Source organism: Manis pentadactyla, chromosome 6 (genome assembly GCF_030020395.1).
Source record: "Manis pentadactyla isolate mManPen7 chromosome 6, mManPen7.hap1, whole genome shotgun sequence".
NCBI lineage: Eukaryota > Metazoa > Chordata > Mammalia > Pholidota > Manidae > Manis > Manis pentadactyla.
Genome location: NC_080024.1, coordinates 295,036 through 319,620, shown reverse-complemented (window position 1 = coordinate 319,620; position 24,585 = coordinate 295,036). Strand labels below are relative to the sequence as shown.

At 55.1% G+C, this 24,585-nt stretch overlaps 1 protein-coding gene across 4 annotated transcripts; it reads left to right on the top strand.

The window, feature by feature from the left end:
* The first annotated feature begins 46 nt into the window (after positions 1–46).
* Positions 47–24,142, top strand: ATG4B (autophagy related 4B cysteine peptidase). 4 transcript variants are annotated; one of them, XM_036901321.2, is made up of 13 exons: positions 169–462; positions 8,057–8,158; positions 8,320–8,391; positions 10,079–10,177; positions 11,075–11,176; positions 11,708–11,780; positions 14,281–14,360; positions 19,221–19,414; positions 19,995–20,073; positions 20,409–20,554; positions 22,017–22,073; positions 22,504–22,597; positions 23,644–24,142. In XM_036901321.2, exons 1-13 carry the CDS (start codon positions 318–320, stop codon positions 23,715–23,717), a joined length of 1,317 nt encoding a protein of 438 aa, XP_036757216.2. In that variant the 5' UTR covers positions 169–317; the 3' UTR covers positions 23,718–24,142. The 4 variants fall into 4 exon arrangements, 3 of the variants coding, with proteins under 3 accessions (XP_036757216.2, XP_036757215.2, XP_036757212.2); XM_036901320.2 differs by having other exon boundaries at positions 10,076–10,177; XM_036901317.2 differs by lacking the exon at positions 169–462 and adding an exon at positions 1,048–1,358 and having other exon boundaries at positions 10,076–10,177.
* The last annotated feature ends 443 nt before the right edge of the window (positions 24,143–24,585 follow it).

The window sequence follows — 24,585 nt, the reverse complement described above, 5'->3', positions numbered from 1 at the left end:
GGGCTTCGGCGCGCTCGGGGCATCGGCACCGGCGGGGCGCAGCCCGCGGCTCGCGGCGTCGGGGGCAGGCGGGGGCATCCCGGGTCCGCGGCTCCGTACGGCGACATGGCGCAAAGGCCGTCCGTACGGCAAGATGGCCGCGCCGACGGGCCCGATGCCCGGAGGGCCGACGTCCCCGCCCGAGGCCGCACCGCCCCCGCGCGTCAGCTCACGTGCCCCGGCGGGCAGCTGTAGGGGTGTCCGGGGCGCGCGGATCAGGCCGCCGGGCAGCCGAGCACGGGGCCCGGCCCCCAGCGCCGGCGCCGCCGTAGGCCAGGATGGCGGCGCCGGCGCGCTTCCGGCCCCGCCCCGTCGCGCCCGCCCGCGCCCGGATTGGCCCCGGCGGCGGCCCGTCGCGTCGCGCGGCCGAGCCGTCGGAGCGACGCCGCTCAGTCGGCTGCCGGGGAGGGAAGATGGACGCAGGTGAGGGCCTGGCCGGGCGCGGGGCGTCCCGCGGGCGGGCTCGCCTGGCCCTCTCGCCCCCACGGGGCCTGGCGCGGCGTGGGCCGGGCCTGGAGGCCGGGGACGGCGGGGCCCTGGCGCGGCCGGGGTGTGGGCCGCGTCCCGGGAGGCCGGCGCGGAGCTGACAGTCCGGGGTGTGTTTGCGTCCCCGCGCTTTCCGAGCCGCGCCCGGCCTCCAGGCCCCACGCTGGCTCGCCAAGCAGGGCACCGGCGTCGGGGACGGAGGGGCGCCAGGCGGCGCGGGGGCTCGGGCGGGGGAAGCGTGTGCTCCCCGCCGGGAGCCAGGGAGCGGTACCTTCTCAACCCTGAGGAAGTTACATTGGCACGTCGGAGGCGAGAAACCTCCAGCTCTCCTAGCACACGCATGTGTTTTTAAAATTCAGTAAACAATAGATCATCTAAACTTCCTTTTCTGCGATTGAAGAAAGAAACCGCATCCTAACGCACAGTGCGTGTGTTGGGGTGTGTATGTATATATAGACACGTGAGTATCCGTGTTCGTGGTGTTTTGGCCTATCTCATCATGTTTCTGTACCAGAGGAGGCAACTCCTTAATCTTTGCTGGCAAGATATTTTGGGACTTTGTCCAGTTAGCCTCGAAAGCATTTGCACACAGGTTCTCTCATCCTGCGGCAGTTTTAGTCCTTTCATTCCTTGAAGGGAGTGATTTGCCTTCAAGTACCACCCCCTACCCTGGTCTGTTTAATCCCAGCTGTCATTCTGGATAGCATCGTTTTTGCTTCGTTTTTCTTTTCCTGGAAGCTGTGGCACAAATTTACTGAAATCTCAGTTTGGACACTGTAACGTATGCATGCATGGCCAGTATGTCGATGATTGTGGTATCTCATCACTTAAATGTAAGATGACAGGAGGAGACAGTAATCCTGACTCCCAAAGGAGCAGATTAACCAGATGTATTTTTTGTGAAGTTTGTTTTAAAAAATACTGGATGCTGTTGCACTGTGTGCTCGGGGCATTGGGTGGGGAAAGGAATAGAATTAATATCAGCTTTCTTTTAAGTTATTGCTGCTTGGATACCTAAGACCATTAAAATGAGAGGTTTAAAACCAGTTTAATGTCATTCATATTACCTTAAGTGTGAAAATCATGTTAAAGTTAGAGGAGTAGCCATGTGGTGATACCCTAAATGGGACACGGAAGGCCGCTTCAAAGTAGAAGGGGCCTCTGTGGATGATGATAAAGATAATGTGTGGTGTTTGTGGGGCATGGTGGGGCTTTCTTGCTGAGGTGGTGCTGCATCTCCTTTGGGGATGGTTTATGGCCCTGCCTCCTCTGATTCCTGGAGTCCTTATGGATTCTGCCTCCCATGACCAAGCACTCTGTAGTTCCTGGGGCTCTGTGGTCATCCATTCAATAACCATGTTTATTATTGAATGTATGGTCTTTGTTGGCGTGTTCTAGATGCTGGGGTTAGAGAATTAAACAAAACAGGCAAAACCATGCCTAGCCGACGTTCTGGATGTAACACCAACGGTGTGCTCACAAGGTGGAGTGATGTGGGCCAAGCAGGTGTAGCCAGGATGGCCAGGAAAGGTCTCACTGCAAAATTCTGACCAGGACCCAAAAGCAGTGCAAGCAGAAGGACCAAGGGCCTGCTCTGGGAGCTGGCAGGCCAGCACGGCCAGGGTACAACTGGTGGGGTGAGAAGCAGGAGCTAAAGGTGACTTGGGCCCGGTCATGGGGCTGTGTTGGGTCATAGTGAGGACTTGAGTGTTTATTTATTCTGAAGGTGATGGTGACCCTTTGGGAGTGTTTGAGAGGAGGAGTAACGTGACCATATGTTCAGCAGACTTGCCGCGGCTGCTCTGTGAGAATATACTGCAGGGGGCAAGGGCAGAAGCAAGGACACCAAAGGAGTTAGGAGGCTCTTGCAGTAAGCTAGCCAGAGGCCTTGGAAGCTTAGGTCAGTGTCGGGAGAGGAGGTGGAGTTCTGGGTATGTTCGAAGGTCGGGACAATAGCAACCCATATGGTGCGGGGTAGGGGTGGAGAGGAGCAGTTGAAGATGGTGCTGAGGTTTATGACCGTTACGGGAATCTCAGGTGGAGAATACCTGGGGCCGGGAAGCATTGGGAATTTGTTTTTTTATGTGTTGACTGCGAGGTGCCTGTTAGACATCCTGTCAGGATATCCAGGGTCCTTTGGGTCTGTGGGCCTGGACTAGAGGTAGAAGTGTGTGTGTGGCCACACTGACTGAGTCATGGAGGGTCTGAGTGCAGGAGGAAAGCGGAAGGGGCCAGGGAGAGGGAGCCCAGGGCTGCTGACGTGTAGAGGCTCAGAGGAGGCAGGCAGGCTGCAGGCCGGTCATCTTCTCCACGGCTCCCGACGCTGTCCATGCAGACAAGGCTCCATGTTCGACCAACTGGCTGGTTGTCTGCACTTACACAGCCACACTGTCCTTTCTGGAGGACAGAGCCAGTGCCTCACGCTTGCATGTGTCTTTCACATTGTGTGTGGCACGTGGCTGGTCGTGGATGAAGCAGAACTTGAGCTGATGATGACTTAGACGATCCCGTACCATAAGAATGTGCGTTGGTAGGGTTTGTGTATAATGCAGTCCCAGTCTGTTAGCGTAGGTGTGACTGGGAAGAGGACTGCCTGCTGCTGGCAGTGGGTAGATGTGGTCACTCTGTCCAGCATGTTCACTAGAGCAGCAGTTTTAGTTTCCTCAGGGAGCTAAGGTTCCAAGTTCTCGCTCTTTTTCTTTCCCTTTTTTTTCTTATTCTTGATTCAGAACTGGACCACCAGCATCTGCATGTAAACTATTTGGGATTTTAAAAAATAACTACTTGCAAACCCATAATCTTAAGCATGAGTGTTTTCCAAAGAAAGGGGAGAATCCTTCCTTTGATTTTATTTATAAAGCACAATCTCCCAGAAAATATAAATGTTTTGGAGAAATGTCTTTGAAACACAGTGTGTTAAAAGTAAGCTCTGAAAGAAATCTGGTGGTGTGTGTTTTTTGCAGCTCTCTCTGGTTGACTTACAATGTACTTGTAAGTAGAGAGAAGTTGGTTATGTTCATTAGGCACAATTCCCTATTTTTCTGTTAGATTAATAATATTAAATCAAAAATTTTTTTCTGATGGAATTAACCACACTGTTAAAGGGGTTCTACTTCCTCTTCGGGGTGTGATCAGGGACACCTGAGGGAAGAAGACGTGGAAAATCAAATGTCTGGAACCCAGGTGACCAAATGGTGGACAGCAGCTCCAAAACGACCTTTTTCTCAAGGTGGGCAGTGTGGACGGTGCCTGTCTCTTGCTTCTGTGCATTGTCTTATTTCCATTACCTGGGAGTCTGGAAACTGGCATTCTTTTAGAGATTTGACTCCTTTTTATTTTGACTTAGGAGGTATGTGAGCTGCTTCATGAGTGACTTGACGTGTGTGAAGATGATGGATGATAGCACTGTGGAATAAGGCCAGGAGCCTCTGGGGGTTGTGGAGGCTATTGGCTTCGGGCCCCCACAGAGCTGGTCAGTCTGGGAGCAGAGTCGGTAAAGGAGCCTTAGAGTCGGTCCACCTGTTGGTCGGGTATGTGTGAATGTTAATGATTGTGAACTTTAGCTTCAAAATAGAAAAGCACTACTTTCTAGTAAAATGTTTTCTGAACTGGTGTTTCATAGATTCTGTTCTGCAGAAGTATTAATACATATTTTGGCTAAATTAGTATTGATGATAACAGTGGTGTTTTGTTTGGGGGAGGAGGAATTTAGTTTCATCTCAAAAGTAGTGAGGCCTGAAATAATATGCAAAAGAGGAGGCCCGCACTGTTGTGGGGGGTGCTTTGCACCTTGAGGGCACCAAGTGTGTTGTCACCTCCTCTGGCTTTGCTCTGTTTGGGAGAAGTGGCTGGGCTTCGAGATGTTAGGTCATGTGTCCTACAGCTGCAAGGGGGCTCGGTCTCCAACAACAAATCTTAGTAGAAATTAGAAAGTTGAACTTCAGAAATGAGTGGAATTTAGAAAAATTACTTATTCTTCAATTAGAAAGTAAGACCCAGAGACCAGGGAGCTTGGCAGTCTGTCCAGGCACCTTAGCCTGTGCTGAATGAGAGCTCCCTCCATGCCAGGGAGCTGGTGGGTGCCCAGGCCTGTGGCATTTCAGGCTGGTCCTGTTCTCTACTGGCCAGTCAGGACCCCTGATGGCTGCAGAGGGGTGCCACACCTGCTCTCCTCTGGGTGGGTGCTGAGGCCCGCAGGCCTCTTCTTCTGGCTGATAAAGCATAAGGACATTGGGACCAGCCTGTGAAGTGGCGCTGGTGGCTGATGCTGCTTCCAGATGCAGTCCTGTCTCATGAGGAAAGTGTACCTAGTTAACTTCAGGGAAGGAGCACCCACGTTTGGGTCAGTCTCCCGCGTACTGTGTGCTTGGTGCTGCACCTCAGTCGCAGAGCATGGAGACTGTCTCCTTTACATGGGGCATCGCTACTGTGCCTGGGTCCGAGATTCCCTGATGGGCCCCCAGAATGTGCCTCCTGTTGCCCAATGTGGGGCACAGCTTTTCACAGTTACTAACTTGTTTCTTCCTCACACAGGCCTTGAGGAAAGCACAGCTGTTCCCATTTTACCAGTGAGAAAACCGAGGTACAGAAAGGTCACCAGTGGGGGTGGGCCGTGCGATGACAGCAGGCATACCTTCGGTTCCGCGCCGCAGGGAAGGCGTGCCTCGGCTGTGAGCACAGCTGCTCCTGGTGCCTGGGGTCCTCGGTGGCTACGGGAACAGGGTGAACATGGCCCCGGCTCTAATGGAGGCAGGAAAGGCCGTCGGGGGCTGGGAGCAGACAGGCATTCGCAGCCCTCCTTAGGGACCCTGCAGGTAACATGCACTATGGCCTCCAGACTCTTGGCAAGCCGGCAAGAGGTGGGGTCACCCCAGTGCCTTGCTCCTCTCCGGTGACTCTCTGCCCTTGCCTGCTTTGGCTCCCACAGGAATGAGTCTGAGGCCACACAACCTGCAATTTTGTTAGTTACAGTAGCAAATTTGTCATAACATCTTCACAGCACACCTCTCACTACTTCCCTCTGAAGTTGGCTTCATTGTCTGTAACATTTGCTAGTAAACCTAAGAAATAATGCCTGCTTTGCATTTTGCCACGTGAGTGATGCAGCTTCAGAGCTGACCCAACTTTGGTACAGTGTGCGGCCCCTTCACACGTGCCACACCATCTGGCACAGCCTGCAGAAGAGACAGTCACCCCAAGCACTTGGAAGGCTGCACGTGTCTGAAGCTGTGGTTTTAGAAGGGCCTCTGACGTCAGTAGAAGGCCCCCTGCGCTGGGGTGAGAACTGTGGTCCTGCGGTGTCGTCACCTGCAGTCAGGTGGCATTCATGTCCTTTTCTTCTTGAAAGTAAACCTCATGGGCTTGAGTGGATACCTACTGGTTAAAGCCTGGAGGTTAAGGAAGCAGTGATTTCTGAAGACCAGGTGACTGGAGAGGCAGCAGAGACGCTGTGGTGTTCTCAGCTCCTTCAAAAGATGGAACTCTCATCCATCTCTACGTAGTTTTTATGATCACCTACAGAAACATGTGATCCTGTGTACAAAAAGGGAGAAGTAAACTCAGGCTTTAAGTTATTTATTCCTGATCACAGAGCAGCGTGGCTGGCATCGTCTGTGGCGGGACAGGCAGAGCGAAGCCCTGGAGGAAGCCGGTGGCTGGGGGTCAGGGCACGGCAGCACCGCCGCCCAGCAGGCACCCCAGGCTGCAGGGCTGCTCTGACCCTGTCGGGCTTCAGGTGCAAATCCAGGCAGAGCTGGGTCTGGGTTCCCAAAGCCTGGTTATTTAGGGTGCAAATGCAGGGCCTTCTGTTGCCTTGGGTTAGTTCAGCGAGCACTGCTTTCCCAACCCTGGAACTGGGAATTAGCTGCACGTCCAGGTAAGCCTTCCAGGGGTAGTTAAATCACCAGCCTTCGAGCCCGCACTTCTGCGTCCTAGATGTTAATGACACCAGCTGACTACGGAGCCCTTCTGTCTGCCAGCCTTGAGCACCTCCTGGGAGGGGCTTCATGGACAGTTCATGGCCACCTTGGGAGGGCATCTTGCTGTTCTTCCCTCTTTGATGGGTGAAGGAATTTCCATAAGCAAGTGGCCAGGAGCCTCAGCTCCTGTGAGTGCTGGAGCGGGGCTTGAGCCCTGGCTGGCAGGTGCCAGAGCGTGCAGTCTACCCTGACTTCCCCAGGGCTTGGGCCCACCCAGGGATACTCAGGGAGGCTCAGCAGGAAACTCCAGGAGCACCCTGATGGGGCACCAGAGGTTGTGGTGGCATGGACAGTGCGCTGCAGACTGCTCAGAGCTACTGTGCGCTTGTGGGAGCTCTTCGTCCATGTGGCTGTGGAGAGGAGTAAAGACGGAGCCACAGGTGTTGGCATGGTGTTGTGTGTGTGTGTCTGTGCATAGAGACTTCTGGAAGTTGGCTCATGGCTGGGTGGAGGCTGCAGGTGGTTTTCATAGTAATTTTGTAGTTTCGGGGTGTTTTAATAAATAGTATATGTCATTTTTACCAAAAGGTGGGGTTATTGTCAAAAAATAAATTCACAGGTGGGGGGAAGCTCATAGAATATTTTAGGTTTTCCCAGGACCTCTTTGAAATTGTCAGTGAGGTGGGAGTGGCTTGGCACTGTTGAGGGTGAGAGTGGTGTGTTAAGGGTGCTCTGAAGAGTGTACCCCAGCACACTCCACAGGCAGCTTGCCTTGTGGGCGTTGGTCTCAGATCCATGTGCAGAAGGGGTTCTGTGGACAGGAGGGGTGCTAGGCCCTCTCGTTTCCTCAGGAAGCAGTGCGGGATGAGCTGCTGCTCAGCTCTTGTTGGCACAGCGGCCAGATGCTGCGCACTACGCACAGCCACCTCCTCAGGAACCGGGGTGCCCTGGTAGCGACGGCCAAGCCAAACAGGCTGCAGACCTTTCAGGACCCAGGGTCTTGGGGGACCTTGCAGACGGGTCTGTCTCTCCATTTCTGGAGGTTAGTGTCCCCCCAAGAAGTGGCATCCTGCCCCTCCACAGCTGACTGCTCCTAATTGGGCAGCCAGGTATGGACTAGACCCCGAGTCTTTTGAAGCTTTCTTGTCTGTTGCCTGGAAGCATCTGCCTTCACCACAGTGTCTGGGTGTGTGCCCCAAGGGGCACACATCTGGTAAGTCTTGGGACAGCCATGAACACTTGCTTTACCTTCTGTTTTGTCTGTGGCCTCCCTTGTGTACAGAGATTAAGGGTGAGGGGTATGGCTTCATTTCACTTTTTGCTCTTCAGGTCTAAGTAAAAAACCAAGAAGCCTTTTTTCCTTGTTTCTGTCTCCTGGGTCTGATCCACAGTTACACTTGTGTATGGACACTGACTCTGCCTTTAAATCTGCGATGCCCAGCGAGTGGGCTGGGAGGCCCACCTCCTGGCAAAGCCCTGTTTGGTCGGTAGTGGTACCTCCAGCCACTGAGGTGCAGAATTCACGGGCTCTTTATATGGAAATGCTATAAATGATCTGCGATGTCGTTTTATGAAATTACTAAACTTAATCTACTTGTGTCTGGTTTCAATAGCTACTCTGACCTATGACACTCTCCGATTTGCTGAGTTTGAAGACTTCCCTGAGACCTCAGAGCCTGTTTGGATCCTGGGAAGAAAATATAGCCTTTTCACAGGTACCAGCCACGTGCGGGCCCACTGGGCTCTCAGCGCTCAGTTGGCACAGAGCATCTCGTGGCATAATAGTTAATGGCAGCTGCCTGCTAACTTTCTGTACCATATGACCTACGAACTTAAGGCTCTGTGTGTGTGTTTTCTTCTTTTAAATGTTCTCTAGAAAAGGATGAGATCTTGTCCGATGTGGCGTCAAGGCTTTGGTTTACATACAGGAAAAACTTCCCAGCCATCGGTAAGTGCTCTGTTTGTCACAGCGTGTGACAGAATACACGGTTTTCAGTATGCCAGGTGCTTGTCACTTCATTTAATCCTCACAGCAGCATAGGTAAACAAGCTGGCGGAGGTCTGGCCCCTAGCTGTGGCAGAGCCAGGTCCCCACCCAGGCCCCCAATTCTATGAGGCCAGCGATTTTCCAACTGCACATCACCGTTTGTTACCAGGCCCTACAGCAGGAGGGTCAGCCATGCCCAGCAGCTGCAGATGTGGACCAGAAGGGAGCAGGGGGTAGCATGTCCCTGTGGGATGGTCTGGGTGTGTGTAAATGCGCACGGCGCCCTGCGTCAGGCGTGCAGCTGCTTCCCGCCTGTCCAGGATGTCTGGAAGCCACTGCTCTGTGGGCGCCATCTTTTCCCATCTGCTCCACACATCGTCGTGGGGGTTGCTGAAGGGCAAGATGGATGTGACACATTTAGCGGCATTAAAGTGTGTCCCATTGAGAGAGGCTCTTATTAGCATTTTAGCCCTGGGGATGGATGGGAAGGGGACCCACTCTTGACCTTGTCTTTGGAGTTTGGGGTCAGGAGGCTGCACTGCTTTGGGAGTGGGTGTCAGTCAGGCCTGCTACTAGACGTAATATCATCTGTTCTCCAGAAGTGACATAGATGTAAAATAGCTGCCATACTTGACTTTTCGGGAGCACCAAAATGCAGGGGATGTGGTCAGTGTCCCCGGGTCAGTGGTTGATGATGTGAGTGCAGAGGTGCTCTGGGGATGGCTGTCCTTCCCCTGGGCCCTGATTCCACACCTGCCCTGAGGCCACTGTGCCTGGCCCTGGGGCAGGGGCCCAGTCTGTGGTGCTGGGAGGGACCCAGCCGTTCTGCAGACCCGATGTCCGCGCCCCTGGAGGACAGACTGAGGAGCCCCGCCTTGTTTGGCAGAATGGTTGGGGAGGAGACACCTCCCTTCTGGAGGTCAGGGGTCTGTTTCCTCCCCTGCCATGCAGAGATGACTCGTTTGTATGGGAGGTGGGTTGTTTCTGCACAGCAGGCCCTGTGCTGCGCGCTTCGCACAGGGCCCCTTCTGTGACCCCACCAGGCCCCAAGAGGTAAGCTTTGTGTCCCCCCACCCCACCCCACCCTCTGCGCAAGTGGGTGATGCTGCGGGGTGAGGGTAGAGCCTGCGGGGCCTGCAGCCCACGTGGTCTGACCCCTGAATCACTACTACGCTGTCATTGTGTGCCTCTCACTGTGCTGGTGGTCAGGGTGTCGGGGCATTTCCTGTCACGTTAGGACCTGTCTCACGGTCTACACAGGGTCTGGGTCTGCGTGAAAGGTGTGCTGCATTCTGACTTCCTGCACACGTAGCCCATCTTCCACACTCCCAGCCACTATTCTTGCTTTTTTGGTAGCTGGAAAATGTCCTCCTGATGTGATTTTGCATTTCCTGGATTACTTGTGAGGCTTAGTGTCTTTTCATGTGCTTGCCCCACGTTCGTATTTCTCTGACTGTCTTGTTTACATATGTTGCCCATTTTGAGCGGGTCATCAGGACATTTCACTTCCCAGCAAGCTCCACCTTGGTGTGACCAGGTTCTACAAGGCGTAGGCCCAAGGTAGAGCTGGTACCTGCAGTCAGAACCGGCCTGGGGGTGTTAGGACCTGTCTGACAGTGAGTGCCTCTCTCTTTGTCCACTGTGGCAGGGGGAACTGGCCCCACCTCGGATACGGGCTGGGGCTGCATGCTGCGGTGTGGACAGATGATCTTTGCCCAAGCCCTGCTGTGCCGCCACCTAGGCCGAGGTGAGTCACGACGCTGGGGTGGTGCTACCTGCTCTGAGGACTCGGGGGTAGGCCGTGGAAGCAGATCACCAGCAAGACACAGTTAGGGTTCAGGGTTTTCTTGCATAGTGACCCACTGGTTTTTACTGATTAAAAAAAGTGACCTCAGAGAAATCTTCTGCATCCGTGGATGTTTTGTTGCCCTTGTCTAGCTTGGATTAACACATAGTCTACAGGCACACACCTGATCATCTACATTTGCCCTCTTACAGCACTAAACTATGTTTTCTACCTTTATCTTGCATCTACCTACCACTTCAGCATTTTATTAAAAATAATAATAATAATAAGGGAGAAATGTGGGATTCACATATAAATCAAGTATAAAAATCAAACGAATATTCGTATTTGACCTGATTGTTTATAGTTCATAATGTGTGATCAAAACCGAAAGTTTCTGTGATGACTGCCCTTGCACTGTTCACCATGTAAGAACTTGTTCACCATGTAAGAACTTGTTCGTTATGCTTCAGAAGATTGGCGACTGTTGAGAACTAGGCTTGGGGTTGATTAATGATTGTGCATTGAGTCCCCTATACAGAATTTTACTGTTGTTAACAACCATTTGATCAATAAATATGAGAGATGCCCTCTCAAAAAAAAAAAAAAAAGTGACCTCAAAGCATGCTGATAAATGTTTATCTTTTGGAAATTATCTTTAAACCACTGAAATCATTTTCTGCTTTGCATATGGATTTGTTCTGAAGAGCTGGCACATATGTATTTGAAATCCTGGTGGATTTGGCTTTTAACCTTGGAAAGCTTCAGTGAAGATGTGGATACTATTTGTGTTTGTAAAAACAAAGGACTTTCTCTCACATGTTGGTAAAACTGAGCTTCCGCATCTGTCTCCGATAGACTGGAGGTGGACACAGCGGAAGCAGCAGCCAGACAGCTACTTCAGCGTCCTCAGTGCATTCATTGACAGGAAAGACAGTTACTACTCCATTCACCAGATAGGTGGGACTGCGCAGGATGCTGGGTCCTGCTGTTTGGAGCGGGCAGAGGGTTTCTGGGTCCCCCCAAGCACTGCTCTGGGATGGTGGCATGTGAGGTGGGAGGCTTAGACCACTCTGCCCACCCCCACCGTGGCCTGGCCTGCTGGACCCAGGCTGGCCTGCAGTGGTGTGTCACTCGTCGTGGTGTCTGAGATCAGACTTGATGGCCTTACGGGTTCTTTTTCTCACACCCCATCAGTGAGACTGAATGCCACTTTGTGTAAGCATTGCATTCTCACTTATAGAAGGAAGTAAAAACATAACTCTGAGTGGATTGACCTGAGTCATTTCCTCTCCAGTCCTGAACCTGGTTGAGGACTGAAACCCTGTCTTAGGGAAGGACAGACCTTGAGATGGTACCTGTCCCTTTGGAGGAAGCACCCTGTGCCTGCCCAGGCCTCCTGCAAAATGCTCCTAAGGCCACACGGCCCGCTTCTGGGGGGGCAGGTGGGAGCAGGGGTGTGTGTTGCTAACTGGATATGTTTTTTTGCAGCACAAATGGGAGTTGGTGAGGGCAAGTCCATCGGCCAGTGGTACGGGCCCAACACAGTCGCCCAGGTCCTCAAGTAGGTACCGAGCGCCGTCCCTCCCATTTCTTTGGGGACAGTGTGACCATACCATGGGTGTTCAAACTTCGTGAGCCTTCATTGATAAGGGAAGTGTGGGGTGTCACAGGTGGTCCTCAGGTGACCATGCCAAGTGGTCTTTTGTATCGCAGTTTATGTTTCCTGATAAAGTGAATATCTTACTCCAGGTTGTTCCCTGGGTTGGGCATTGTTCTTTGCCCCGTGGGGTCCCTGGTAGTCTGGGAGGTTGGAGCTGGTCTGGAGCACAGCGGTTTCAGATGTGCTGCATTCTGACCTTCCTGCACATGCAGCCCATCTTCCACAGGCTGTCCTCCGTGCAGGCACCTTGGCCTTTCTTCTGACCTATAGCCTCTTCCCTCTTAAACCCGTTCCCAGCTGCACCTCATGTGTCTGCCCACTTGTCCCCTGTCCCCACGGGTGCCTCCCATAGGCACCCCACACTTGGCGTTTCTGAAATTGCTCCTCTTTCACTTGCCCCCAGCCTATTCCTCCTCATGGTGAATGGCTGCCCTCTACCCAGCCACTGTTGTCATCTCCCAAGACACTTCCCTTCCACGTCCAACTTCTACCAATTCCCAGGCCTGTCCCATCTCTCCATTTCTTTACCTAGTCCCCACATTTACTCAGCCCCCACACGTGCCCTTTAGGGTCCTGGATTCAGCCCTGCATGCCTTGAAGCATAGTCTGTGTGTGTGGTCTGTGTGCATGGTGTGCCCACATGTGTGGTCTGCATGTGTGGCCTGCCTGCGTGTGTGGCCCGCCTGTGCTTTGCCTGTCTCGCACACTCACTGCCTTCCTCCCACTGCTGCCCTGAGGCAGCTTTGCTGAGGTTACCAACTGTCCTGTTGTGTCGAAGGCCAGGTTCCAGCCTCTGACCTGCTGGGCCGTCCAGCACACAGCCCTTGGTGTAGGTTCTGCTCTGTTTGGAAGCGTGGGCTGCTCAGTCATGCTCTTCGGTGCTTCTCCTGACCTCTGGCTGCCTCTGCCTCTGCTGCCAGTCTCCACCTGGGAGTGCTGCGGGCTTGGTGCAGGCCTCTGGCTGTTCTCTCTCCTTTGGGCCCGGCTTCAGCTGCTGTCTGCACACACACAGCTCCCAGAGTCACATCCCCAGGCTCATCTGTCCCCAGACTCCAGACTCACATCCAGGTGCTCACTCAGCAACACCCTTGGGTGTCCAAGGGCACGCCAATGTAACAGCCAGACCCACAGTGGGTCCCCTCCGCCTCACATTCTGCCTCTCCTAGTGAGTGGCAGTGCAGTCCTTTCAGCAGCTTGGCAAAAGTGAATCATGCTTTACTCTTCTCTCTCGGCACACCCCATCTAGATGTGGCCACTGTCTGGCCATGTCCTCAGCTCCCTGTCCTCTCTGGTCCAGGCCTGCCTTCTGCCTCCTTGCTGGTCTTCCTTCTCTGTTTGCTATCCTAGAGTCTCCTTTCAAATAGCGGCAGTGTTATTGTCATGAAGTATAAGCCCACCCATCTGCCCCTTGTCTGCTCAGGACCGTCCTGGCTGTCCACTGACCACAGAGCTGTGAGCTAGCTGTACTCTGCCTGCCTCCATGGCCCACCTCTGCCTGCCCTGGACTCCCTGGCACACACCCACCTCGGCATCTGCATGTGCATGCACTTCGCCCAGCATCTGCCTCTGCCCAGACACCCCTTCACACTGAGGCCTCCCATAGCTGCCCTGGTGTGCACCCCCACTCCTGCCATGTTCTCCACAACACTGCTACCTGTGATGGCCACTCCTTCCCTGCCTGCCTCCCCTCAGAATGTCCCCAAGGAGCTGCTTTGTGTCCATGTGTCTTTGGTGTTGTGCCTGGCCTGCAGCAGGCACGGCGGGAGGCGGGGGAGGCCACTGCTGGGGCACTGCGGGCGCTGTCCCATTGGTCGGGTCTCCCTTGTGGTCGCCCCGCCATCCTTGCCCTCCACCCTTGTCCCCAGTTGCACTGGGTCCTCCGTCTCCCCTCAGGAACCCCGATTTTTCATCCACAGTGCCAGGATGAGCTTTGTGTCCCCATTTCCCCATTATACTTTGGTTGCAAAGTCTGCTCTTCTCTAAGAATCTCACCTCTGGGGCTGCCATTCCTCACCACTGCTGCCTGCACTTGTTGAACCACAGATTTCATTCTGAGGACTCACCCTGGTTGTTGGTTTAGTGTCTGGGGGGGTTTCCAGGGGACTAGGCCTGCCTCAGAGTTGGTGAACCCAGCAGCACCTGAGGCCTGGGTTCATAGTCTAGTTCCCACAGGTGTGTGCCAACTAGACCCAATGACTGTCACCAGAGATGCCCTTGTACGGGGACTTCCTCTGCAAGTGGCTGTGGGGTGATGGCGGGACCCTGTGCCCTGGGCATCGCCAGCCTCAGCCTGTCAGTTGAGAAACAGCTAGAGCACTGGGTGCTGTTCCCCGGGGCATCCTGTGGACGCCCTTCACATCTGGGATTGTGAAGGTTAGCGGCATGTTCCCCCTTTCTGCAGGAAGCTTGCTGTCTTTGACACCTGGAGCGCCTTGGCAGTCCATATAGCGATGGACAACACGGTGGTGATGGAGGACATCAGTAAGTGAGCTGTGGATCAGGGGTTGTGGCTGAATCCACAAAGGGCCTCCCTGGGGGTGCCATGAGTGTGCATCCCCCGGGCAGGCTGGGGGGCAGGGTGTGGCTCTCTGCAGAGCTGGGCTCCTTAGTTCCCCATGTGGTTTGTGTTTTTACTACAAATAGTTTGCTGAGACGTGCTGGGCTGAGCTGCGTGCAGGTGTGTGTGGGTATTCGGCCCCATGCCTTTGTGCCCGTTAGCCTTAAAGAGAGGTGAGAATTTTCAGCTCCACCACCTCAAGCCTAGGAGTAACTTGAAAGAGAAATGTAGAAATCCAGGCATGTTGAAGCATCAGTCCAGGAGGCAAACGAAGGCTCCCATTGGCCGACTGCCTCTGGAGAATGCCCGCATTCTCTCGTGCGTCAGGCCAACAGAGCTCTTACTGCCTTATTACATGGTTTACTCAGCAGCAGTTCCCCAGACGTTTCCCGAAGCTGCCCCAACCCCGCTCACTGGTTTCTGCATGTGGGCTCTTGCCTTGAGTCTGATCTCCCGAGAGAAGGAGAGTGGGGAGCAGCCTAGCTCTCAGCATGCAGATGTGCAGGCTGGCGCAGGCGCTGGGAGCAGGTCTCGCACACTCACACTGCAGGTCTGGTGGTGCCTCTTGGGGGCTGCTTCCCTGCTGGTGACTGCAGTGCCCCTTTGCTTCGTGCAGGGGTGGGGCCCCGGGAAAGAACAGCCCTGACTGGCAGCCAGGCGCTCTGCAGCACCCTGTGGCCCCAGGTGCATTGGCCTGGGGCTGGAGTGGGAGGGCGTGGGGCCCCTTCTCCCTTTGCTCCTGCATTCCCCCTCTAGTTCTTAACATTTTTGTGAAACAGGAACTTAGGAAATATGCAGAGAAGGGGAAAATCATTTGGGTTCTACTCTCAGAAATAGCTCATGTTGATGTTTAGACATGTCTCCCCCCAGTGTTCTATTTTTCAGAAAAATACATTGGCTCCTGCCAGTGGAAAGGGTGTCACTGTCTCGTGGCCTGGCTGCACCATATTCCATTTGCCTGTTTCTTTCTCCTGGTGCTGGAGAACCACTTAGCTCATTACCCTTCCCCTGTTCAGGGTCTCACCTGCCACTTGTCCAACCCTGGCTTCATGCTGGTGAGGCTGGTCCCCTGGGGCAGTGCCAGGAAGAGGTGAGGGACGAGCTGGAGGTGTGCACTGGTGGGGGCCCAGGAGGCACTGTGCCTGTGAGCCCGGATGCTCCTCGGCGCTCCTCCGGAACTCGGGGTTATCATAGCAGCGCTGCTGGAACTGTGGTGAGATGTGGCCCTGGGCTTGTTGGAGGAGGACTGGGGTCTGGTTCTGGGAAGGGGCCTGGGCTTGAGCTTGGAGCTGGCTCCTGGCTGCAGTGTGCTTGCCACCTGGCCATGATCACTGTGTCAGCACATCTCCTCCCTGAGCCAGAAGCAACACGTGTTCATCACAGGGATGAGGGGAGGACGTCTGACTCCCAGATGTAGGAGGAATAGCATCAGCGCTCAGCCAGTCAGTGCCCTGGGCTGACGGCAGTGCAGGGTATCTGTGCACAGCTCAGGGAGACAGGGCGTGTGGAGGTGATTCTCAGTGGCTTGTGCTCGCTGCTTCAGTGAGCACAGCAAACCAGCTGCTTTCCCTGCCCACCACTCCAGCCGCCCCAACACTCACAGGTCCGGCAGAGCAGGAGGTGAGGAGCAAGGCTGGCTTAGTGAGGACTCTTCTGTCCTAGTTTCTCAGAGCTTCTTGTGGGGCAGTTAGGTGGGGAAAGAATGCTGGTGTCAGAAATCTCACCAGAGCCTCTCCGCAGACAAAGAGCTGGTTTAGACCTTCCCTTAGATTTAGAAAGCACCCTGAGCAAGGGGAGGCCTGATCCTTGGGGTGTCCCCATTCCCCCACCTGCCCATCCATCCTCAGGGCTAGCCAGGGGTCCAGAGGAGGCTCTGCCAGCACTTACTCCTGATGGGTCAGACCTGTTTCAGCACAGGGGGCCCCTGGGTCCAGGGGCGCGTGCTGTGGTCTGTAGTGGGCACAGTCATGCCATTGAAGAACAATTACATTCAAGTATCGTCAGACGAAGGGAGGTGTGAGGTCCTGATGGCAGAAGTAGAAATCCCAGTGAGGAAATGGAGGGAAGCAGAGCGACCGTGTGGGGCAGAGTTCCAGGAGGTGAGGGCAGGCTGGAGAGTGGGGCCCAGAGCCGGAGGCCTCCCCCCAGGTCCTTGAAACATACGTGTTCCTGGGGACATTCCCACATTGCAAAAATAAATAAACTTCTGTAAGCATCCAAGTGTAGTAATAGCAGTAGCTGCCTTTGAAGAGAGGTGGTCCTGACTGGCACCAGCCACCGCATCTCCCTGCCACGCCAGATGCTACCAGAAATGTGTGAACTCAAAGAAAAGGACCTGGGTTCGGGATGAAGTGGATGAGGGGGGTGCTTAGGTCTTGTTAGTTGCATTGATAGGAAAACAGAACTTAAATATGGTAAAAATGCTAAGCGAGCATTAGAAAACTACAAGTGGGTACCTGGTACGAACATGAACCCATTTTCTTGATAACAAGACCTTCGTAACGTACAGCCAACAGAGCAGCAGCAGTGGGCCTGTTTCCATCATTTCTTGAGCCACAGTCTTTGTCTGTTGTTGACCAAGAGAGGGTCCATCCTAGTGGTGAAGATCTGGTCAGCAAGGAAAATGTCACCACACAAAACATAGTCCCAGAATCAGCAAAGTAAAACGTATGGTAAAGAGAGCATATGTGGCAGGTTGAATATATAAAAACTAAAGTGACAGAGGACCAGAGTAACGCAGCATGAGAGTTCAGGAGACGTGTATCAACCCTAGATGCTGGTGGCAGAAAAGAGCTCTTACAGAAGAGCCCTCAGGACATGTATGTAAACTATGTAGAATAAAGAGAAAAAGGACAAAACTACTACCTAGAAATTCCAAACCTTTGCCTTAGCTTTGGGTCAAAAGAAGTGAGGTTTACAGACTGTATATGAGCACCTGAACCCTGAACTCAGGAAAAAAACTGGTGCCTGTTGTGCTGATGATGAGAATTGGAGAGGGTGAGGCGCGTGTAGCCCCGGGAGTTGGGGAGGCACAGCAGCTGAACCGAAGAGACCCGAGGAGAGAGGTTTCATGAGGACAAATGCAGAGTTTAATGATGTGAAAGGAGAAACAGGAGAGCTAATAAATTCTAGAACTGGTTCTTTGAAACAGCCTATGTGCCCATCAGATAACCATACCAAGGGGAAAGGGAAAACGTCAGGAATCTGTTTAGAAACTATATGAGATCCTGACACCAGTTCCATTGTGTGGGTTTTTCCCGCAGCACCAAGCTGTTCTGCGACACCAGCTGGGTGTCCAAACATTCAGCTCATTTCTGACACGGTCCCGACCCTGCAGGCGAAGGTTCCAAGCCACCTCCCAGTTGTCTGCACACATCACCAGCCCAGAAGCTCTCCGAACCCTGCCTTGGGTTTGACGGGGGCTCCATGACACTCATGACTGAGCCCCATCCCTAGCTCCTGTCCTCCCCAGAGGTCTGAGGGGTGGGTGGGACTGAAGGTTGGTTCCCCTGGCAACCAGCCCTTCCCTGCTTTCCGAAAGACACCTCATTGACACCGCAAGATATCTTTAGGGCTCCAATCAGTTAGGAAATTCCAAAGGTTTTTAGGAGCTATGTGGAGAGGAGGGCCTGATTTATTATTTAATATAAATCACATCACAGGAAGATTAAGTAGCCAGAGAGAAAAAGGAATATAAAGTCCTTCATCGCCTTTCTGAGAAGTCTCCGTCGTGCAGCGAGTCTGCCCGATTGAGCAGCCGCAGGTGTGGGCACGCCTGCGGGCCTCATCTGAGTCTGGGCGCTCTGCCTCAGAACCAGGAGGCCTCGCGGGCTGTCCCCAGACCTTTCCAGTCTCTAATCTGGAAGGTTCTCCCTCTTTGTTTTCCTGGGTTTTCATAGCACGGATGTCCTTGGAGAACCCAGGCCAGTTCAGAAGGGTGTTCCACCCTCTGTTTCCTCGTGATGAGATTCGGATTACGTGTTTTGACCCAGAGCCTGATTGGCGGCTCTGCCCTGCGAGCGTCCGGCAGGGGGCTGCCGGCTTGCCCGTTTCCCTGTGGTTCAGGAAGTATCCGAGGGTCACACTCAACGTGCATTGCACACCGTCCCCTGCCTGTACTGGCTGGCACTCTGGAGAGGAGCCCTCCCTCCTCCCTCTCCCGTATTTACACTCAAAAGCCTTTTCTGAGTAAGTGTGGACTCACATACTCCCTTTTTTATTGCTGTGGCCGCCTCAGCTCTGACCAGGTGCCCCTCGTGTTCCTTTGTTGCCTCTTCCTCCCTGGCACAGACTAGGCCCAGTGTGCCCTGTGCCACCCCTACCCCAGCCCTGGTTCCCTTTTGTGGGGGTGGGGGGTCTGGGAGCCACAGGCTGGGTGCCTCGGGGGTGCTCAGGGCCACTGGCGTCCCCCCTACTTAATGTGCTTAAAGGATTGCCCGGGACACTTTGGTGGCAGAAGTGAGTTGCCTCACCATCTAAAAGGAAGGAGAAAAGTAGCTCCTTGGGGGGCACAGGAATTCTGGGCCACTGGTTACTAGGCCATTGCTCTCCCAGAGCACTGGCTTGTGTGCATTATTTTACTCTAAGTTGAATGTGTGGAGAAAATGTGCTGTTCTTCCTGTGGGTGGCAGGATTCATCTTTCTTTTCCAAATTTGAGTTGTATTTAAGCACTGGGCTTCTTATCTGCTTTTCCTTTAATGGATTAATTACGGGCCTCTTTCTCTTGGGTGAGCCCTCCTGTTCTACCTGTGCCTGGCCTGTAAGAGCATGTCTCCCTTTTCAGGAAGGTTATGCAGGAGCAGCCTTCCGTGTGCAGGGGCCACTGCGTCTCCTGCAGACTCCGACCGGCACTGCAACGGCTTCCCTGCTGGAGCTGAGGTCGCCAACAGGCTGCCCCCATGGAGGCCCCTGGTGCTTCTCATCCCCCTGCGCCTGGGGCTCACAGACATCAATGAGGCATACGTGGAGACGCTGAAGGTGGGTCCTGGGGTCTGTCCCTCCACTGCCTTGCTCCCAGCTCCAGTCCTCTGAGCTCCCTGCGGGCTCCTGGCCTCCCTCTGGGCAGTGCCCTCCCATGGGTCTCTCTGCTCCGTGAGCTCACTCTTCCCTGCCTCTGCCCCCTTGTGGCCTCTGTTCCTTCTGACTCAGTAGCCCCACTGGCTTCCCGTCTCCATTTCCCCTGCCCTGGGAGTCAGGCCAACACTTGGCCTCCCCTATGCACCCCTGTGCCCTGCCCGCACCTGGGTGGACCTGTCTGCACCTCCTCCCGGAACCCTCGCTGCTGCTTAATAACTTAGGCCCTCCTCCGGCATGGAGCTGTCCTGCATGTGATCCCAGGCCCATTGCCCCCCCACCTGCGGCGTGTTCTCGTCCTCTCTGACTAGGCTCCTGGGGACCACGTCTTCTCTCTCTCCTGCCTGTTTAACCCTGTGGAGGTGGGTGCCGTCTGCTTCCTGTGGCATGCAGGCACCGTTGTCTGCTGGTGCCTGACCCAGTCTGAGGGCACAGACTTTCTGCTGGCGTGTGCTCAGCAGCCCACCTGCCCTCTTTCCCGCAGCACTGTTTCATGATGCCCCAGTCCCTGGGAGTGATCGGCGGGAAGCCCAACAGTGCCCACTACTTCATTGGCTACGTTGGTAAGTCGTGGCTCCTCAGCTCCGTCCCAGTTGACCAGAAGCCAAGTGGTCTTCAGGAAAGTCCCATGGGGCGAGCTGTACCCCTTGCCTCGAACCTCCCCCACACTGGAGCATCAACTTGACCCAGGACCACCAGTCTGCTTGCCCAGGTGGGGAGCTCCCACGAGGGGTCCCCACACTGCCCTCCGTACCCCTTTCCCCTGTGGTCCACTCCTGCCCCGTCCTCTGCCCAGCCTCTCCCAGCCTGTCTCATGCTGTCAGGGGCTCTCGGTGTGGTGGGTCTGCCGTGGTTCCCCGAGTGCTCCCTTCCCCTGACCACCTGTCTGCTTGCCCAGGTGAGGAGCTCATCTACCTGGACCCTCACACGACGCAGCCGGCTGTGGGGCTCACCGACAGCTGCTTTATTCCGGATGAGAGCTTCCACTGCCAGCACCCCCCCAGCAGGATGAGCATCGGGGAGCTCGACCCGTCCATCGCCGTGGTACGTCCCCTCTCCACGCCGCCGTCTCTGACTGCATGAGCTTATGGACAGGTGTTGTGTGCCCAGTCCTGCTCTTAGAGTGAAAATGAAAGCTTTCAGATTTCTATGATTTTTTTTTAATGTTTTGGAGTAAGTGCTATGGTCACATGGCTTAGTATCCAGAGGGCACAAAGGAGTGAATGGCCCTGTGTGTGGTTCTCACAGCCTTGGTGGGGCTGAAGCACGTGGTGGTGACGTGTCTCTTTTAACATGACGGTGGTTACTGCTTTGCTCACTGCTCTGCACCACCTTTTTGGGGGTTTCTGGTTCGCATTTTCATCTTTCAACTCGATGTATCTGGGAGACGATCTCAGAATGGGCTTTCCTGCTCCCTTTTGGTTGTGGCTTATTAAAACCTGTCTGCTCACAAAAATGTACTTTTTGGGAAGGGAGGCCGAACACACCTAGAAATGAGAGCATCCTTAGAGGGGCAGTGAACCAAGTCACGGTCTCCAGGTGGGAGGCAGGCCCAGTCCTGAAACAGGACGCCACCTGGGCGCACTGTCTGTGGGTCTCATGTCAGGTCAGCGTACGACTTGAGCTCACAGGTTCGACTGTCATGGGAACCCACTGGCGAATTCCTTGTCCAGCCAGTTAGATATGCTCATGGCAGTAAGTGTATCTCGGTAGCTTGTGGAGGTTGATGCTGTATTGAGATCAGATCAAACTGGACCCCCAGCGTCTTTGGCAAAGTCCAGAAGGCGCATGTCTGAGCTCTCAGGCACGTGGAGGCACGGCCCCATCCTCAGGAGGAGGCCTGCACCAGGCTGCTGGGGAGAGACAGGCCTCATTCTCCAACAGAGCGTTCGGTGTCCTTGCCAGAGCCCCGTCCTGTGCTCCAGCTCTGGGGAAAGCTGTGTCTGGTTTCTCCCATTTTGTACCTGTTTTCCTCGTCTCTCCACATAGCATCTGTAACCTGGCGGGGTTAAGAACCCCTGCTAACTTAATAAGAACACCAGGGCTCTGTGCGTGTGGTCTGGACGCTGACCCTAGTGAGCTCCTCTGCTGGTGCCCAGCTCTCCACAGGAGGGGCCCACGCGTGGAGGTGTGCCATGCACCGTGTTCCTCAGTCCTGGTGGCCTTTGCCTTTGCTAAGCTGCTCGGGAGACCGTGGTCCAGGCCGAGCCCAGCCCCGGGACACAGGAGAGCTCTGTGCTCTGCCCTGACACGGTGTAACCCGTGCCCTTCCCTGGCCTTCAGAGAGCACTCGGGCTGCATGGCCAGCGTCAGTCAGGGCCGAGGGCAGTGGGTCGAGCCGTGGTCAGAGCCCACGGTGGGGCGGAGGCCCAAGAAGTGAGGATGGTCAGACGTGTGGTGATGGATGCTGGGCCCTCGTCAGGTCCCTAGGGCATGCCGAGCCTGCCGTCTGGGCGCGGCCTGCCATGTGTTTATGCTCTGTGCTCTCTGGCACCCTTTGTTTCAGGGCTTTTTTTGTAAGACAGAGGACGACTTCAACGACTGGTGCCAGGAAGTCAGAAAGGTCGGTAGCGGCTTCTCACCCGCAGGGCAGGGCCGAGGGCCCCTTCTGGGTCTCCCCTTTGGGATCCTGCCTCCTCAGCACCCAGCTGTGCCATGACCCTGCCCTCGCAGGGCCATGGCTTCTGGCATCGCCCCTCATTATGGCTGGAGAACACGGGGCCAGACGTCTGTGGGGCTCTAGAACAGGGTTCTGGTTCATCAACCTGGCACCTGCTGCTCTTCATGTGAGCAGAGGGACTTGATGGCATGTGGCTGCCCCTAGGCAGGTGCCAGGCTAGGCTTCTGCCTCCGCAAAAGATTAAGAGCCTCTAGCATGGAGGCTGCCTCTGTTTGCTTGTCAGCATTTTTCCTCTCTTGTGATGGTGCTCTTGGGTGGGGGTGCTGGGCTGTGCCCCTGGAGGGCTGCGTCTAACAGCTGTGTCTTTTGACAGCTGTCGCTGCTCGGAGGTGCCCTGCCTATGTTTGAGCTGGTGGAGCAGCAGCCTTCCCACCTGGCCTGCCCTGACGTCCTGAACCTGTCTGTAGGTGAGTCCAAGGCCTTGGCCACATCTCAGGTGGGGACAGGGCATCACCTGCTTCATTGCTGGGGTGGGGCACAGTGTGGCCTGTGCGATGCCTCTGTCTCCTCTGTTTCCCACCAGGTCCCGTTCTGATTGTTTTTGACCTTTAAGGTTTATACACACGCCACGGGCGATCACGTGGTGGTGACTTGTGTGTGGACCAGAGGCACTGCTAAACAGCATCTTCCCCTGTGCACAGTTACCTGTCCCCATGTACAGGGAGCTGGGTGTGCCCCTTACATGGGCTCCGGGGTTGTTAGGACCAGAACACACTAGCCTTCCTGTGGACATAGTGACCTCTGCGGTACAGCACAGAGCCAGTCCTGGGCTGGCACACAGTGCCTCAGGTGGGCTGTGCCTCACTGCCCCGTGCTGTGGGCCTGGGGCCTTCTCCATGCTCAGGTCCTCTGTGCCTCCAGAGTGGGCCGGGTGTGTGGCACATGTAACACAGGGACTTGGCAGTGAGGCCATGAGCACATGTCCATCTGTCTGAAGGTCACTGAGAGGAACAGGGACAGCCTGCTGCCCAACGTTGTGAGCTCCAAGCCCACTGTCTGGTGAAAACCACAAAGGGTTGGGTGCTGGCCCTGGAGACTTGGAACAGAAGTCCCTTTTGCCCCCAAGATGGTACAGGCTGGGTGCCCTTCCTGGGACAAAGCTCTGACCTTCCAGCCCCCACTCACCTGTGTGCTCTGATGGGAGGCATGTCTGCCCGCCTCTGCTTTCCAGACAAGCCTCTGGGCTTCTTTCTGACCCTTCCATCCTTGTGCCAGTCAAGCTCTGGGCCTGCTGAGACCCTCCAGCCCACGAGGCCTCAGCTGGGCAATCCCAGTGGCTTTTTGCCTCCTGGAGCACCAAGGCCACCCCGACTGGACACCCTTGATTGTCAGATGCCCACATGGGCAGGCGGGCCCACAGCCTGGGCATGGTGGGCGTGCACACTGGTTCTTGTTGTCCCCTCGCCCCAGAGTGACCCACACCAGGCATCTGATGAGGTCTTATTTCTTCTAGATTCTTCTGATGTAGAGCGATTGGAAAGGTTCTTTGACTCAGAAGATGAAGACTTTGAAATCCTGTCCCTTTGAAAATCCTGGAGTTTGGGGACGGTCCGCTGGCCCTCGATGGGGATGCCTCCAAGAGCCCAGCCCTGCCTCGGGGCGCTTGGTGCCTCTGCAGCATTTCATCCATCCAGCCCGCCCGCCCACTGAGTGCCGTGCCTCACGCCGCCTCTGCCCTGGATGGAGGACTGCACCGTTCTGGGGGCCCCACTGCGAGGCGCGTGGCCGCTTGGCTCAGAAAGCTCGTTGAGGCTGCGAGACACGAATGAGGGGCCGCCTGCAGAAGGCCCAGCGCAGCCAGGCCGGAGTTTCCGAGAGCAGCGCCTTCACACCTCAGAGCTCCCCCGAAGACACTGCCGGCCCTGCCCTAGTGCATCGCCTCTGTCCTGCTTCGTCCTGGGCTCGGTTCTGGGTTTGCTTTGGAATTAAAAGTCCTGTTTGAAGTTGCTCAACAGAGACATGAATTTCTGTCGGGCGTGTCCCAGGTCCATCCCAGAAGACCTGCCAGGCGGGCATGAGGAGCAGCATCCGTGGACTGGGCCTTGGTGCTGGCCCTTGGCCTGTGCCCCGTATGGTGTATCGAGGGCTACCTCAGTGGGAGATGGGGTGAGGGGATCATGGCGAGGCTCCTCCTCACTTTGGGGAGAAAAGTGGCAAGGGGGTGGGGCACGGTGGAAATCAGAGATGTCCCTGTGCACGGGACTCTCCAGGACAGACGTGCCAGCGCTCCTGGAGCGGGGTTCCATTTGCAGGTTCTGGCACTGATACGCCCCACATGCTGCTAGCTGGCTTGTCATGCCAGCTTCCCCTGGGTGAGTGGGGGGTGGAGTCAGTGGGAGCTGCCCTGGCCTGGGACCTAGGCCTGGCAGGGAGGTGTGAAGGCACACTGCCACCT